The sequence below is a fragment of the Sorex araneus genome, chromosome 1 (genome assembly GCF_027595985.1).
Source record: "Sorex araneus isolate mSorAra2 chromosome 1, mSorAra2.pri, whole genome shotgun sequence".
In the NCBI taxonomy this organism is placed as follows: domain Eukaryota; kingdom Metazoa; phylum Chordata; class Mammalia; order Eulipotyphla; family Soricidae; genus Sorex; species Sorex araneus.
This window is the reverse complement of record NC_073302.1, coordinates 187,393,679-187,411,198: the sequence shown is the minus strand read 5'-3', so window position 1 is coordinate 187,411,198 and position 17,520 is coordinate 187,393,679. Positions and strand designations below refer to the sequence as shown.

Here is a 17,520-nt window from a genome sequence, read left to right as displayed (position 1 = left end):
CTTCCCCCACATGGCCTTCGACTACAATGTAGTTGGTGATCGCTTCTCTGAGTTGACCTTTCCCCGGAACGTGAGGCCAGCCTCGAAGCCATGGAGTCAACCTCCTGGTACTTATTTCTACAGTTCTTGGATGTTAGTCTCCCACTCTGTTATTCTATATACCATAGATGAGTGCAATCTTTCTATGTCTGTCTCTCTCTTTCTGACTCATTTCACTCAGCATGAAACTTTTCATGCCCATCCACTTAACTACAAAATTCTTGACCTCCTTTTTTCTAACAGCTGCATAGTATTCCATTGTATAGATGTACCAAAGTTTCCTCAACCAGTCATCCGTTCTGGGGCATTCGGGTTTTTTCCAGATTCTGGCTATTGTAAACAGTGCTGCGATGAACATACATGTGCAGATAAAACCACAACAGCTAATTAGAGAGAGAAAACAGAAGGGAATGCCTTGCCACAGTGGCAGGGTGGGGTGGGGGGGAGATGGGATTGGGGAGGGTGGGAGGGACACTGGGTTTACGGGTGGTGGAGAATGGGCACTGGTGAAGGGATGGGTTCCCAAACTTTGTATGAGGGAAGTATAAGCACAAAAGTGTATAAATCTGTAACTGTACCCTCACGGTGATTCTCTAATTAAAAATAAATAAATTAAAATAAAAAATAAATAAATAAATAAATAAATAAAAAATATTTAAGTCATTTCATAAGTAATTCCATGAATAGTATTAGTTAGATGCCAGTATAAAAAAAAAAAAAAAAGAAAGGGAAAATATGACTAGTGTCCACAAGTCATAGATTGACTCAGTGAAATAATATGGCAAATCATATTGTGTGCTAATAATCTATAAAAATAATCCACAAGATAGGGAAGTATGAGACAGTATATAAAATATTAGCATTTCATTTTATGATGAAAATATGTCCATATATATATATGTTCATCTAGAATATGGAAGAAATGTAAAATATTAGGCTTTAGAGAGGATAAATTTATATATGAGGGATGAAAGTTTTACAGTAAGTAACACTTTAATCATTTCAAATTTTGAGCCAATTAAATATCAATTCAAGAATAAATATTTTTAAATAAACTCTTCATAAAATAAAAACCACCAATGCTTAACAGCATTTCTCTTTCAAATGCAGCCTTAAACATATTCTCAAATTTAAAAGCTGTTTAAAATATAACAGTCACAGTGCTGCTCTTTCAACCCCTGTTCTCCCTTGAACACGTATCTTTGCTTGCCTGTTTTTTCCACACTTGAGAAGCCCATATTCTGTCTTGAATTTATCTCTTGGATATATTTCCCCCCATGTATTTTTAGTGAATAATTTTGTTCAATTAAAAGCTATCCTGCTACACAAAAAGAGATAGAGAGGAAGAAAGAAAAGAAAACAGTTAAATTGTCAGAACATGTATGCTCAGTATAGAAATGAGAACACAAGCATGGTGACTCCAACAGAACAAATTCAGCCTCAGCATAATTCCAGAGTAACAAGACTTATTCACAGAGAGTTAGGCACTCCATTGACGTGGTGAAGAGTTCTTTTCCTTTTTCAAGGTGCCTGTCCTATTTTTAAATTAAAATGTAGAGTTCACCCTCTTTCTTCTCTTATCATCATGACAATGAGTTAGGGAACAGTGAAAAGGCAGGTCCTCCCTGTTCTGTCAACATAGCTGTGACCTGTGACAAGTCCTTAGAACCCTGTGATTTTTCAATAAATTCTCAATAAATGCCAGCTGGTACTTTTATACCAGTTCATCGATGCAAAGGAAGGTTGTGCACAGGTGTCTGTAAAAACACCCTTGCATCACAAAATATAAAGCTCCTCCGATTTTCCTTTTAAGCCTGAGAGTCATTTTCTACCAGGTGCATTGCCAGAAAACTTACCCTCTTCGTGAGAACATTGCATCATTGCATAGGATGAGGGTCTGAACAGTAAATTACTGAATTAGATGAAATGTTCATGCACATGTTCTCCTGTGCTACAAGGACGACCCTGCTTCCAACTGTTGGTAGTGAGAGGGAAGCTCTCTATACACACCTGCCACTGTTTTCTAAAGTTCTCCCGTGTCTTACCACAGCTTTGAGTATGTTTTCCAGCTATTATCTCTGGATTGAATGATCAGCTATAGCTTTAGTTCTTGTTTCAATTCTATTCACTCCTGCTTCTCAAACCATACAGCATGTTATAAGTCTTAGTGACAAAGATCCTGTGCATACATTAATTCCTTAGTGGCCACTAGCACACTCCATTTCAGAAGTAATTCATTACGGGCTGCAGAGGGAGCTCAGAGGATCGGTACCCGTGCATGCACGCAGGAGGTCTGTATTTGATCCAAACTCTGTGTCCTCAGAACACCATGTGAAAAAAATCCCTGAACACTGATCGAGGAAGAGCACCTGAGCATCAGTGTGTAGTGCAAAATTTAAAAAAAAATCACAATTAGCATTTTAAAATATTACACTAATAATGTCAGAGGTGTATTTTTAATGTGTTTCACTGAAAACTGATTGTCCTTGGGACCATTTCAATAGTGCCGTAGGTAGGGCATTTCCCTTGCAGGCAGCTGGGCTGGGTTGAGTCCCCAATATGCCATGTGGTCCCCCAAGCCCACCAGGTGTTATCCCTCAGTGCAGAGCCAGAAGTAAGCCCTGAGCATGGCTGGGTATGGCCCCAAACCATCTCCCCAACTAATAAGTAAAAGTTGATGATAATATATCGAAATGCTCAAATGATAAAATCACTGGAGAGTCATAGATATAGTACGTATTTATTGTTTTAGGGGGTACAATTGGTAGTGCTCAGGGCTTCCTCTTGGCTCTGAGCTCAAGGATCACTCTTGGTAGTGTTCAGGAGACCACATGGGGTATCAGCAATTGAGTCCGGTCAGCTGCAAGCAAGACAAGAACCCTACCTGATATACTATCTCTCCAGTCCTGAGGCAAAGAATATTCCATACATGTAAAATAAATCCACACTAAATAAAATTTATTATTCTAAATATATAAGCAAATTTAAGTTGTATGTATATTATATATGTGTATGTACATACGGTTTCATATATAATACTGGGATGTTAAAAGGAAATTCAATGCACTATTAAAATTTGATGATCTGTGTAGTATGTTTATAGAACTTTTTATTTCTTTTGCTTTCTTTTGTTTGTTGAGCCACACTGGGCAGTGCTGAGGACTGAGTTTCTGTTTCTGCAGAAATCACTCCTGGCAGGCATGGGGGAATCATATGGTGAGCCAGGAATCAACAAAGGTTGGTCACATGCAAGGCCCCTGCCTTACCACAGAACAATCTCTCTGGCCCAGCATGTTTAAATTCATTATAGAGGAAGTCATTTCAACACAAGTCCAAAGCTTTGAAATTACTGTGTATCGAAACGTCTTTTTCAATATGTAATCAGTTTCCTTGATGGACAATTTTCTCAGTAAAGCACAGTACATATATGAATATCGGCAAAAACCATAAGGCAGCAGATAAAAGAAGTTCATATATTTAAGGCTAAAATCTGTAGAAATAAAATTTTACTACAACAAAATAGTCTTTTAAAAGTATGGAAAAATATCTAGGAACTTCATAAAAGACATAAGGCAGAGTAGGCCTTGCTTACTGTATTCTTGGTTACTAAATGAATCACGCTGGAGCTCCATTCAACACAAACACCAAAGCACAGCATCCACGGTGATGCATTTCAGGGAGCTTTAAAATTCAAGATAGGATCTGGAAAGGGATTCTTGCAGCTTGCCATCTTGTCCCCAGCTCAAGTCTGCAGAGCTCAACTTAAAACTTAAGGTCTGGGCCCAGAGATGCAGTTTAGTGGCAAAATATTTGCCTGGCATGGGAGGCTCTGAGTTTGTTTTCTGGAGTTCTCAAATGAAACCTAAGGCAGTGGCCCAACAAGAGACTCATCAAGAGATATTTAGCAGGAATTAAGACATTTATTTGAATCTGAATGGAGTAGAGTTCCTTTCTGCTTAACTGTACCCTAGGAGTTGACTCTTATTGGCACAAAATGCCCTACCAAGGCGACTTGCAAAAGGCCTATATAACCCAGTGCTTCATTTGGGATCATTCTGCATATCTCTACCCAGGGAACATACTCTCCCCGACCCCCTACCCCCACATACACACACTTTAGAGGGACCTCTTCTCTACCATCATTCTGCAGTTAAAGTATTTTCTTCTTTCCCTCTTTTTGAAATTATTTTTTGGAGGATAGACAAGAAACCTAGAAAAGAACTTGGGTGGAGACTGGGACTGCCTTATGCTTTTGCTCCAAAGTCATAACTTCATCCCTACTGAAGAACCACAGCTCTCTGCAAATCCAGGAGGTAGGGCATGCTTTCCCTGCAAATCATGTCACATACAGCTTGACCGTTGCATTACTGAGACTGACAGAACTGGAATGTCCAGAAGTTTTCGAAGACTCACCAGTTCTGATCTCCCAGGCCATTTCGCCAGAGGTCTTAGGGGTTAAGCAGAAGACTGGCCCATCTGGCTCCCGGTTTTCTCCCTTTCCCCAGTCAGTAATCGAACCCAGGATGCCACTTCCCCCGCACCTGTGCCTCAGGTGTCTCCTTGGACCCTGAGCTGCCCCACCTCCCTGAGCACCATTCCCATTCACCCCTGAGCCACACACCAGTGCTGCTCCTGGTTTTCTCCTTTCCCAGGTCTCTGCCCCCCCCCACACACACACCTGGCACCCCACCCACATCGTGGTAGTGGGTGTGGCCTATTTTGGAGTACTGCACTTAGAAATCGCATCTTCATTTCAATCAACTAATTCTGTGGAGATTGTCCTGGCTATCTCAAACACATTAGGACAATAGTCCAGTAGTGTAGTCCAATTGTACCATAATACTGGCATCACTAGAAGCTCTACAAGTCCAGTATAAAGAAAAAACACATCCTCTGAAGCTTCCCTAGAGACCTCATCTAAGCCTCGGAGGAGCACCTGAGAGGAAGAGAGTAATACTGATAGTGAGCTGGAAGGTTCCACCACCACATTACTACAAAAACATGAAGAGACAACGAAAATCCCCACCACAAGGAGAAGAGGATGAAAAGGGTCCAGGTGCCTCAACAAGCATTACCCACAAATGCGATTTCTCCGATAAAAAATTCAGAAATGAAATATTAAAGATGTTCAATGAACTCAAAGAAATGGCTCAACAGACATCCAAGACATTAAGGGAAGACATTAAAGAAACAATGGAACAGACATCTGAGAAAATACAGGAAGAAATAAGAGCAGACATAAAAAAAAAACTACAAAATAAAGTGTCACGAATTAAGGATTCTGTAGATGAAATTAAAAACTCAGTGGGGACCCTCTGAGCCTAAAGACTTTGATTCCAGAGACCTAACACAGTCTGGCATCCAGTGCAGCTTCTTACAGCAATGCACTGGGACTGTGAACTGGGCTACAACTCCGTGCTGCCTGGGGATGGAACTTTCCTCTCCATCCTGTCTTTCTGCATGGAAAATGGCGGCAGCAGCAATATCCATGTGGTGAGAGCCATCTTCTAAGACTCCTAACCCAGAGGTATACGGTTTTTACACTTGGGGCTCCTGGGAATCATGGGAAGTGGGTGTTACCGGCACGCCCTCAGCCCAGATAAATCCAGAGCTGCTGAGAGCAAAACGGACCCTCTGAGCCTAAAGACTTTGATTCCAGAGACCTAACACATTTGGGCATCCAACGCAGCTTCTTACAGCAATGCACTATGAGATGGGCTATGCAATTTCTGGCAGAATTTTCCCTGAGCTTTATACAGAAATCCAAAACTGCGTGGAGGCTGCCACGTCCACACTTAACATCGCGCAACTTAACATCTCTTAATTGTCAGCAATGTGAAACGGTTCCTTTTTAGCAGGTCTGACTTGGCGGGGAACTTCAAATGATAACAGTGAGGTTTTTGTTGAAATATTGGAGGTAATCAAGTAACAGCAATTTCTTTGGACTGTGAACTAAGCAACAGCCCCACACCAGCCGAGAAGAGGAAATATTCCTCTTTCCCGGTTGTTTCCCATTTTCAGGGAGAAACGCGGCGTGGCGTCCACCATACTATGAGGCGTGGGAAGGGGGATGAGGGAAAAAAAGGAAAAGGAAAAAGGGAAAAAAAGAGTTATGTACTTAGAGCAGTGGGGCTACATATCTCCTCATTCTCAGCAATGGAAAACTAATTATCAAATGCTTTCTTGGTAGTAGGGCTGTCTTTCTTGGGGTGAAACTCCAACAACAATAGTGAGTTTTGTGTTGAAATATGGAATGTAATCAAGGTAAAGATAAAATGAAGTGAAATTCATCAGTTATGCAGTTGGGGGTGGGGGGACTGGGGCGGGAGGTATACTGGGGTTTTTGGTGGTGGAATATGGGCACTGGTGAAGGGATGGGTGTTTGAATATTGTATAACTGAGACATAAGCCTGAGAACTTTGTAACTTTCCACATGGTGATTCAATTAAAAAAAAAAACTCAGTGGGTGCCCTCAATAGTAGAATGGCCACAGCCAAGGACAGAATCAGTGAGCTTGAAGATGAGCTGTAGGAAGCTTACAGGCAACAACAATCAATGGGAAAAGGCCTCAAAATAGCTCTTAGGTGAATCAGAGACCTAGGGGATGATTTCAAGGGGAACAATATTAGAATCATTGGAGTACCAGAAGGACAGGGAAACAATCCCAATGAAAAAGCCACAGTTAAAAATATCATTGCTGAAAAGTTCCTAGAGCTGGAGAATGCAGGCATCCAGATCCAAATAGCCCAAAGAGTGCCAGCTAAAGAGACCCTAGTAAAAATACTCCAAGACATATCATAGTCAGAATGATGGATGCCACAGATAGAGACACAATACTGTAAGCAGCAAGGTCAAAGAAGGAAATCACATACAAAGGAGCACCCCTTAGATTCACAGCAGACCTATCAGAGGAAACCCTCCAAGCCCGAAGGCAATGGTGGGAATATAGTGAAAAAAATGAATGAAATGAATGCTTCACCAAGAATACTTTATCAAGCTAAACTCTTACTCAAACTAGAAGGAATGATATACAATTTCATGGATAAACAACAGCTCAGGAACTTCATAGACTCAAAACCAAACTTAAAAGAAGGACTAGAGGGGCTACTGTAAGACAAGAAAAAACCCTACAAGCACAACAACCCCTACAGAAAGATGGCACAAAACCCATGACAATAATCTCCCTCAATGTCAATGGTCTAAATATACTAATTAAGAGACACAGAGTGACAAAATGTATTCAGAAACTAACCCCAATATTCTGCTGCCTATAAGAAATACATCTGAACAGTCAGAACAAACACAGACTCAAAGTCAAAGGATGGAAAACAATCCTGCAAGCAAACAACTTTCTCAAAAAATCTGGGGTTGCCATACTAGTATTCGACAACATAGATTTCAGGTCGAAAAAAATTAGAAGGGACAGAGAAGGCCAATTTTTACTAGTTAAGGGATATGTACAGCAGGAAGAAATCACACTCCTAAACATGTACATATCTAATGAGGGACCAGTTAAATACTTAAAACAACTGCTAACAGATTTTTAATAAGGACATTGCTAACAGCACAATAGTAGTTGGAGACTTCAACACTGCCCTATCACCTCTAGATAGACCTACAAGATTAAAAGTCAGTAAGGAAACAGTGGCTTTGAAGGAAAAGATATAAGAGAGAGGGCTAATACAGGGCTTTGCGTCCCCAAAAGAAAGAATACACATTTTTTTCCCAGTGAACATGAAACATTCCCAAAATAGACGATGTTCTGGGTCACAAAACATACCTCAATAGAATCAGGAAGATAGAAATTGTATCAACTACCTTTGCAGACCATGATGCACTGAAGATAGAGGTCAACCACGAACAGGCTGCTGGTGGGATTGCCGAATGGCTCAGCCCTTTTGGAAAATAGTATGGACACTTCTCAAAAAATTAGAAATCGAGCTCCCATTTGACATTGCAATACCATTTCTGGGAATATATCCTGGAGATGCAAAAAAGTATAGTAGAAATGACATCTACACTTACATGTTCATGGCAGCACTGTTTACAATAGACAAAATCTAGAAAAAAAAACCTATTGCCCAAGTACAGAAGAGTAGTTAAAGAAACTTTGGTACATCTACACAATGGAATACTATGCAGCTGTTAGAAAAGATGAAGTCATGCAATTTACATATAGATGGAGCAACACGGAAAGTATCATATCAAGTGAAATGATTGTTGGTGTCTCATCAGTCAGCCTGAAACGTTGACTAACCCCCCTGCCTCTGAAAGCAAGAGCCAGCCCTCTTACAGGGGCCCAGGGACCCTGCTTTCCATATGCTCCAGCATTCCGCAGACAGACACTCTCGTTGAGGAGACAATTGGATGAGGGGCATGACAGTTAATATTTGCCTGAGCTAGTTATCCTGGCCCTGAGATTGGGGAATACAAACCATTAACTAGAATCTGTACTGAGCCCAACAAGGTAAGTGTGATACATGGGTGGAATGAACCCCCACCTCAGATTGTGTGCATAAAAACCCTGTGTAAGTGTCAATAAACAGAGACTGCTTGACCACCAGCACCCCGCCTATGCACAGTGACCTTCTTTCTTGGTCTTTTTCAAGGCAGCGGCAGCAGAAATCCCGCGGTGATCAGGGGGCCAGTGCAGAAACTTCTCCCCTTCCCACTCCCTCTCCCATAGGGAGTAAGTCCAGTGACTTCAGGGCTCATACTCCAGTGTGCTGGGTTGACTGGCCAGCACTCCAACGAATGAGTCAGAAAGAGTGGGACACACATAGAAATATTTTACTCATTTGTGGAATATAAAGTAACAGAAGGGGAGACTAACACCCAAGAACAGCAGAGATAAGTACCAGGAGGATTACTCCACAGCTTAGAAGCTGGCCTCAAATGCTGGGGGAAAAGGCAGCTCAGATAGAGAAGGGACCACCAAGTAAAGGGTACTAGGAGGGCCCGCTCAGGATGGGAGAGGCGGGCTGAAAGTAGACTATAGGCCGAACATGATGGCCACTAAATGCCTCTACTGCAAACCACAACACCCAAAAGGAGAGAGAGCACAAAAGGGAATGCCATGCCACAGAGGCGGGGTGGGGAGATTTGGGGGGTGGTGGGAGGGATTCTGGGACCATTGGTGGTGGAAAATGGTCACTGGTGGAGGGATGGGTACTCAATCGTTGGATGACTGAAACACAAGCATGAAAATTTGTAAGTCTGTAACTGTACTTCACGGTGATTCACTAATAATAATAATAAAGACTGGCCAATCTCTCTGTAGGTAGAAACTCTGAATGATGATGAAAGGAAATTATTATTTTTATTTTACCATTTTGTCTAAGTCATCAGGATTTACAATACTACTAATTATACTTTCTGTGCATACTTTAATTACATCACACCCACCACCACAGTGCCTACTTTCCTTTACCAATGTACCAAGTATCCTTTACAGCTACTAAACCTATAAAATCTCTAGTTCGGATGGCATTTATCATGTATTATTTCTTTACTATGTCACTTTGATCCTATATATGGGCAAGTTTGGTTTATTTGTTTTCTTTTAAACTATTTTTTATTTTTTGATGAAGTTTGCAACAGCTACATAAATCTAGATAATGGGGCTTGAGAGAGTACAGTGGGTAAATCTAGGATAATAGGTATGGAGACATAGTAGACATAAGCCAGTTCAATCCATGTACCACATATGATTCTCTAAGCACTTCCAGAAGAGTCAAGACTAATCCTCGAGCACAGATGAACGTGGTCTCAAGCCCCTTACCCTACCCAAGGGAAGGGTAACATAACATCATTATAACATGATTTATAACAACATCACTATAAAGGATATTCTTAAACCTTATTATAAATGAAGAGTACCCTGATAAGCTCTTGCATATCTTGAGTCTCTTGTCTTGTGCCTGGCTGTCTTCACCGGGGCCCCTTGTAAGGGGTGGGTTGAGTTTCCTTCCCTGCCCCGAGCAGAGCCCCTGCGGCCAAAGACTTCCGGAACCCAGCCACAGCTATGCTCAAGGCCCCTCTCCACACCTTCGGATGAGCCTCAGGCATGAAGGAACTGGAAGAGGAACCCAAGTGTGTGGGACCCAGGGCTGAGATCTCCAAGCCTGCTCAGATCGTGACTGGGCCTCTCTGCTCAGATCTCCCATTTTCCAGTTGCTAGGCGGTGACACCCAGAAACTGCCCCCCCCCGCCCCATGTAATCCCATCAATGGCCAATATCCAGAACCTATAAAACCATGCTCCTGGAATTACTCGGCCACTTTATGGCTACGCAATATCTTATAGCCTAGTTCTCCCTCTCAGAGAACCTGGCAAGCTACCAAGAGTTTCCTGTACACACGAGAGCCTGGCAAGCACCCTGTGGCATATTCATATGGCACAAACAGTAACAATGATGGGTCTCATGCTCCTGACCCTGAAAGAGCCTCCAATGTGGCACCATTGGAGTAAAGAGAGGCTTCAAAAATCTCAGGGCTAGGACGAATGGAGACATTACTGAGACAGGTCAAGAAATTCGACAATCAACGGGATGATGATGATGACCCTGATATAGTACTAAAAAGTCATAAATGCATTTTTATTTTGATAAAGTTTTTCACAATAATTCATTACAAATAATACTCAAACACCAATTCTACCATCATGCACCTTTCCACCGCTTGAAGAGGAAAGTGTGTTAAGATTGCTGTATTTCACCCTTATATAAGAGATTACAAGCATATATATTAAAAGCAAACAAATATGTGCTACTTTTGATACATCAGTAGGCTAGAGTGTAAGAGGACTCTTGGCTGCAAATGCCACTGCATGCCTCAGGATGTTTTGTGTTGCTCTCTTCTTGGAGCTTTAATTCATAGTCTCAGTATCTTGGTTGTTGATGAGATTATATGGCACCAGGGGCAGTTTGTGAAATTTGGCTGCCAAGAAACTAGAAAACTGGGGATCTGGGGGGAGGAGGCCCAAGATGTGGGCTTGGAGATCTTAGTCACAGATCCCACATACCTGGGTTTTTCTGCAGGTTCCCCTGTAGGTGAGGCTCGTCCCAGATGGTGGAGAGCGGGCTTGAACACTGCACTTTCATTTTAACAAAATTCCTTTCTGAATACTTTTCAGGTGACTGAAAACGATATTTTGAGAAATATTGACTATAGTTTTCATCAGTCTTTTGGAACCCTAAGTATGACTACTGCTTCAGAATTAGACTTTTCAGGTTACGTTTACTCCTAAGGATGGCTGTGGCTGGGAAGTGAAAGGTAAAAGATGATTGAAAAATTCTTCATTGGAATGAAAAGCTGGAATAACAATGCCATTGACTGAGATGAGGAAACCAGGTAAAATAGGATATTGTACAGAAGGAAAGATTGAGCCTTGGGGCAGGACTGTGTATGGAACACTGGGAGTTTTGAGGCATGGAGGTGAGTGGCACTCTAATGTATGACTTAATAAAGTTCTGAGAAAATATAGGAAGTCAGTTAACCCACTTCATTACGGTGGAAATAGGGTGGAAATAGATAAAATGACTTGATTCTGGCTTTGGGGGGCTTGGGGTGGTGAGTATGAACAGCACCCCTCCCCCATGTTCTCACAACTCTTTATTTCCAGCTCACAAGAGAAGAACAGTGATCTCTTTGTCTAGGAGAACAAATCCTAGCAACCCCTCCAGTATCTTTTTTTTTTTTGCTTTTTGGGTCACACCCAGCAATGCACAGGGGTTACTCCTGGCTCATGCACTCAGGAATTAACTCCTGACGGTGCTCAGGGGACCATATGGGATGCTGGGAATTGAACCCGGGTCGGCCCCGTGCAAGGCAAATGCCCTACCCACTGTGCCATCACTCCAGTCCCCCCTCCAGTATCTTTCCAGGTAACTTCTCAGAAACTCAAGATCTGTGCTTTCATACTTTACATATTCCACTCCTTAGTGGTCTTACTTGTCTGGTTATGCTGGATGTAATTGAGCCTATACAGTGACAAATGGGATCAATACTGCAATGACCAATCAGATTTGCTCTATAACAACCACTGATGTTGTAGCCTCATTCATTTCCATTGTGATAACTTAATCACTGCTATCTTCCGAGTTTAAAATGTGAAATAGGCTACATCTCCAGTGGGCTTTGTCATATAGAAACCAAGTATTAAGATGCTTTCTTGTAATTTTATCAGGCATCACTCTGCTAGGTCCATCTACAAATCTGCTATCACCTACATGCTAGTGGATACTTTCCAGCTACCATTTGTCTTTCATCTGCTATATTGTATCTACCATGGCAAAAACCAGCCATAACCCCTTATAACTTTTCACTGAGAAGCCTCTTATGTAAGACATACATTTCAGAATGTGTCCAACAGTGTTACTGTCACTAAAATATGAACACCATGAGGGCAGGCACCACATCTTGTTTATAACTGTGTAATAGCATACCACTTAGCATGTGCAAAGCTACTAGAAAGAGAAAGCTGTTTCCCCCTTGCCCACTGTTGCTTGCACCTCCATTTAGCTGAGCACTATACTTTATTCCTGAAAAGTCCTGGACTCTCCTGAGACTGAATAGTTTACACTCACCCAATGTCATAAACTTTAGCCCAGATCTTGGATTCACAGGAGACTCAAAGATAATGGGGGCAATAACTGGGCAGGGAGTGAAATATATAACCTAAAAAGTCTAAAATAAACCAACTGTTTCCATCAGTGTAAGTGGGAATGAAAGATGTTAATATTTTAGCAACCAAAATAGGCCCTAAATTAACAATATATCTCTGGGAAATTAATGGGAACCCTCTAGTACTCTGATATGTAACACAAAGACCCACAAAGAGCCTCACACAATCAGCCGTACTTCACTTAGTGCTATACTAAGTTCTTCTCTGCTGGGGAGTTGCTCTCTCCCCTGCTTACTTTCAAACAAACTTTTCTAACTCTGAGCATCTACATTACTCGATACCTTTAATTCTTGAAAATACCGAAGAACATGGGAATCTTGAATGAACACAGGCCCGCTGCCATTGCTCAGGCATCACAGGAACTCTAAGCAATTAGTTAACTAAATAACACGAATTTGAATCACAAACAAATTTTGATTCATGGTCGGGAAGATCTTTATCTGTTAATATTTATTCAAATTTTAAGTTCCAAGTTACCAACGTCAAGTTCCACAGGTCAGTATTAGTGCAGTGTTAAGACCAGCGTTTCCGGAGCTATGCCCTAGAAAGGAAGAAAATGAGAGATCTTTAAACCCGGTTGGTGGCTGTGTTTGCTAACTGGTCTTTCCCCAAATGTCGGATATTCTAGTGTCCTGATAGACGGCAGTTCCTCGAGTGCGGGCCTACATCTACCCACGATCATCCCATTGCTGCTTGTGCATTTCTAGTCTGGGGGCACCCAGAGTGCTCAGGGTCTACTCCTAGTCCTGTGCTCGGGGATCGCTCCTGGAGCTGCGGGGACAGAGGGGTGCAGGGCAAGCAGGTCAGCGCTGTACAAGGCCAGTCCCCTCCTCTCCCCTCCCCGCTCCAAACTTATGGCATGGATGAAGGATGCACCCGGGACCTCAGCGGTAAAACTGGGCAGTTTTAGGAGGTCTTCGTTTTAAAAGGGAGGACCGTGAATGTGCAATTAGAAGGCTCCGAGGCCAGTGCTCTGGAGCAAGGGGATCAGGGTCCAGGGGCAGGGGAACCTCTCAAACGGACAGACACCTGACGTCCGAGATTTCGCAGTTCTGCAGTAAGAAACTAGAATAAAGAGTCTGCAAACTGCGGTGGGGCCCACCTGCCAGACGGCCCCACCCCGGGGATTCCCGGCGCGTGGGGAGGGGTGCGGGCTTCCGCGGGGCGCATGCGCGATTCTCCTCGCCCGCTTCCTCCCTCCGACCCGGCTCACAGGGCTTCCCCGGCCTCTCTCCCCCCACCCGCCCTCCCCGGCGCAGGCGCAGGCGGCCTGGCGCTGACGTCACCGACGCGCCGGCCGCGCCCCGCTAGCGACCGCGAGCGTCCCTGGTGACGGCGGCCCGCGAGATGCGCGCACTTCCGGTCCCGGGGCGACGCTGCCGGGTTTCCGAGCAGCTGCGGCGGCGGCCCGGCGCGGAGCGGCCCTCGCCCCTCGGCCTCGTCCCCGCGCCTCGCCGCGCCCATGGTGCCTCGCGGGGCTGCGGCCGCCGCGGCCGCCGCGTGCTGAGCGCCAGGCCCGAGCGCCATGCCGGGCCCGCGCCGCCCGCCCCGCGCGCCGCCGCTGCTGCTGCTGCTGCTGCTGCTGCTGCTGCCGCCGTCCCCGCCCGGGTCCGAAGCCTCGCCCGAGCCCGGCCCGCCCGAGCCCCGCACGCTGCCGCCGCTGCCGCCCGGCCCCACGGCCGCCCCCGGCGCCAACGGCAGCAGCCCCGGGGCCGGCCCGGCGGGGGGCGGCGCGGCAGGGGGCCTGGCCGTCAGCCCCGACCCGGCCGAGCGGCCGATGACCCAGCGCGCGCTGACCGTGCTCATGGTGGTCAGCGGCGCCGTGCTCGTGTACTTCGTCGTGCGCACCGTCAGGTGAGACCGCGGGGTGCGGCCGGGGCGCTCGCCTGAGGCCCCGCCGGGCACCCGCCTCGCCCGCTGGCCGGGAGGCTCTGAGCAGCTGCAGCCGCGCCGGGGACGTGGGGAAGGCCAAGGCGATCCTCTGCCGAGAATCCCCCCCAACCCATTCCTAGCGGCCAGGAGCGCCCTTGCCCCGACGGGGGGGACTCGGCGTAGGGTGCTTGGTCTTCCCGCGCTATCACTCCTCTCCCCTCGCACCCTGCCGGCTTGTTCCGACTCTTGCCAGTGCCTTAGAATGCAGTCGGGCGCCGCTGCTTCGCAGCCTTGGCGAGCTCTCAACTTGATACGCGGATGCCACTCACTGAGAAGCGAACGCTGAATGGATTGTTTGGGGTGGCTCATAAACAGTTAGAAGAAAAGTTCTCCCTTACCAGCACTGTCATAGTTTGAGCTTTAATTTGCCATTCGATGCTAGTACCCAAGGGTTTCTATCTTCTACCCTTGGGAGCCTGGAGAAGTGACAGTTTAAATAGTTCAGTCTAATATTCCCAGAGTCCCCTTACAAACTGAACGTTTGCGTTCATTTGACATTGCACAAGCGATTTCAATACAGAACGGTATCATTTGCATGATAAAATGGATTCAGTGATTCAGTTTAATATTTGAGCAGTTGCTTAACATTGTAACTAAGCAAAATGTCTTAATTTTTTTCAAAAGTTGAATTATGTAATGAATGAGATTCCACACAATTTTTTTATATAAAATGAATTGTTAAGATTTTTAAATTCATTTTGAAATTCAGATTTGCAAAATAAGCATTTTTAACTCATAATTACTATAAAGGCTACACAGGTATTTGAGTTTTCTTTTTGGAACACGTTTAATTATTTAGATGATATATTTTAAAGAAGAGAAAACTGCCCCAAATGGCATGTGATTGATTTGTCTGTACCTCATAGTTTGGAATTGTTTGGTTTTGGTTTTTGGTGTACAACCTCGGAGGTGCTCAAGGTCTGTTCCTGGCTCGATGCTCACAGGTGCAATGTGGTGCTGGGGATTTTAACCTGGGTGTCTGCCCCGATGCCACATGCAAGGCAGATGCCTCCCTCCTGCACCTACCTAACTCTCTGGTCCTCCTTCTTCTACCTAGAGATCACTTATGATAGGACAGTTCTCTGGTTGACTGTTTTTCTCATGAACAAGGAGTCTTTGTTCTATGAGGATCCTTTTGATTAAGTAGATGAGGTCATTATAAGCAACAAGATATAAACAAAGATAGCGATAGGCACTGAATTTTCTACCAACTTTGCTGCCTGGTCATGTCAGAAAGAAATGATCAAGTCTTTGTAATAGAGTTAATCATTGCAATTCTGTAATGCGGTTAATGAGTTTTATAGTCATCTGTGCATCTGTCTAATTCCATTGTTACTGAAGTAAAGCTGCTGTATGGCATCAGTCACGATACTGAAATACTCAAGCTGTGTGATGAGACTGACATACGAAAATCTATAGCGGAGGCTTTTCAAGTAGGTTGCCTGGGCCAGCTCCTCTGAAGCTGAAGTAACACTTTGAGAGGCAAAACCTAGTTAATATTTAGATTCTCATCCTCTCCGCAGAACCTTTTTGCAGTAAATTCAAACAGGGAAAAAAAAGCAGGGTTATTATATGTTACAAATGTTAAGTCCATGCCATTAAGGCAACTTCTGATACAAACTGCAAAATGTTTTTGCCTCAAAACCTCCTCCTCTGAACTAACACTTTGAGAAGGAGTGAGCTGAAGAATGGGCCAGCAAAGCTCTGTCTGGGAAATTCCTCAGACTTGGAGCTGTGCAGGGATGAGCTGCTCTGATGTTTTCCAAACAGTCGAATAATATATGCCCCCATACTAGGAGCAATAGCACAGTGGGTAGGGTGTTTGACTTGCATGTGGCAACCCTGGTTCAATTCCTCCCTCTCTCTCAGAGAGCCTGGCAAGCTACCGAGAGTATCCCGCCCACACGGCAGAACCTGGCAAGCTTCCATGGCATATTCAATATGCCAAAAACAATTATTACTGGTGCCCACTGGAGCAAATTGTTGAGCAGTGGGATGACAGTGACAGTGACTAGCCAAGCTCCATTATTGAATGTATTTCTTGGGGTTTGTTTTCCATGTTTCCCTTGAAATGAAGCACTTGTTATCCTCAATGGGAAATTGACATACTTTGACTTCAGTGTCTGGTTCAGAAAGGACAGGGTGAGCTAGCAGTTGTAAGAGAGTTCCTGATGGGACCGCATGAGAGGTTGCTGAGCCCTGTAGGGTCTGTAAGATCAGAACATTAAAAATAACACATCCTCGAACCAGAGGCCTAGTACAGTGGGTAGGTTCGATTCCTGGGTCAGCACCACATACGGATTTCCAAGCTCCTCCGGAAGTGACACTTGAGTGCTGAGCCAGAAGTTAGACCTGAGTACCCCCCCCCCAGTGTAAAATAAAAAACAAAAGTGAGACATTCCCTTCAAAGTTCTTATAAGATATTTGCCAATATGCTTTCAGATTTTACATCATGACTTAGACAAGAAAACTACCTTTTATAGAGTTTTGGTATAAAATAAAAAGAATAACTATGAGTACCTGGAGTACCTGGAAGCATATTAAAATGCTCATCTTTTTCCAAATTTGTATTGTGGTTCTATTTTTTTCTTCAGTCCTTCAAAAAGTGGATTCCAAATGATTAAAGACAAATAAATGGGGAGAATCTATTTGTTTTATATATTTTTTATCTCCATCCTAATTTTATTCAAGCCAGATATTAAAGACATTTGAAAAAAACTGAATGTCATTTTTTTTCACAATCATTTTCCTTTTGACAATATCTCTCTCATGTGCTTATTATCATTGTTGTTTTGTTTGGGGTGTTAATCCCTAACTCAGTGCCAGTGGGTTAGTGGGGCTTGCTTGGGGACCTCGTAGTGTTGG

General features: G+C 44.0%; 1 protein-coding gene across 2 annotated transcripts in view; it reads left to right on the top strand.

The window, feature by feature from the left end:
• Positions 1 to 14,098: 14,098 nt before the first annotated feature.
• FAM174A (family with sequence similarity 174 member A) overlaps positions 14,099 to 17,520 on the top strand; it is a 40,708-nt gene continuing 37,286 nt past the window's right edge. For both annotated transcript variants that reach the window (XM_055138784.1, XM_055138773.1), the window contains exon 1: positions 14,099 to 14,577. In XM_055138784.1, the coding sequence (XP_054994759.1) occupies positions 14,249 to 14,577 (329 nt within the window). In that variant the 5' untranslated portion in view covers positions 14,099 to 14,248. The remainder of the gene's footprint in view (positions 14,578 to 17,520) is intronic.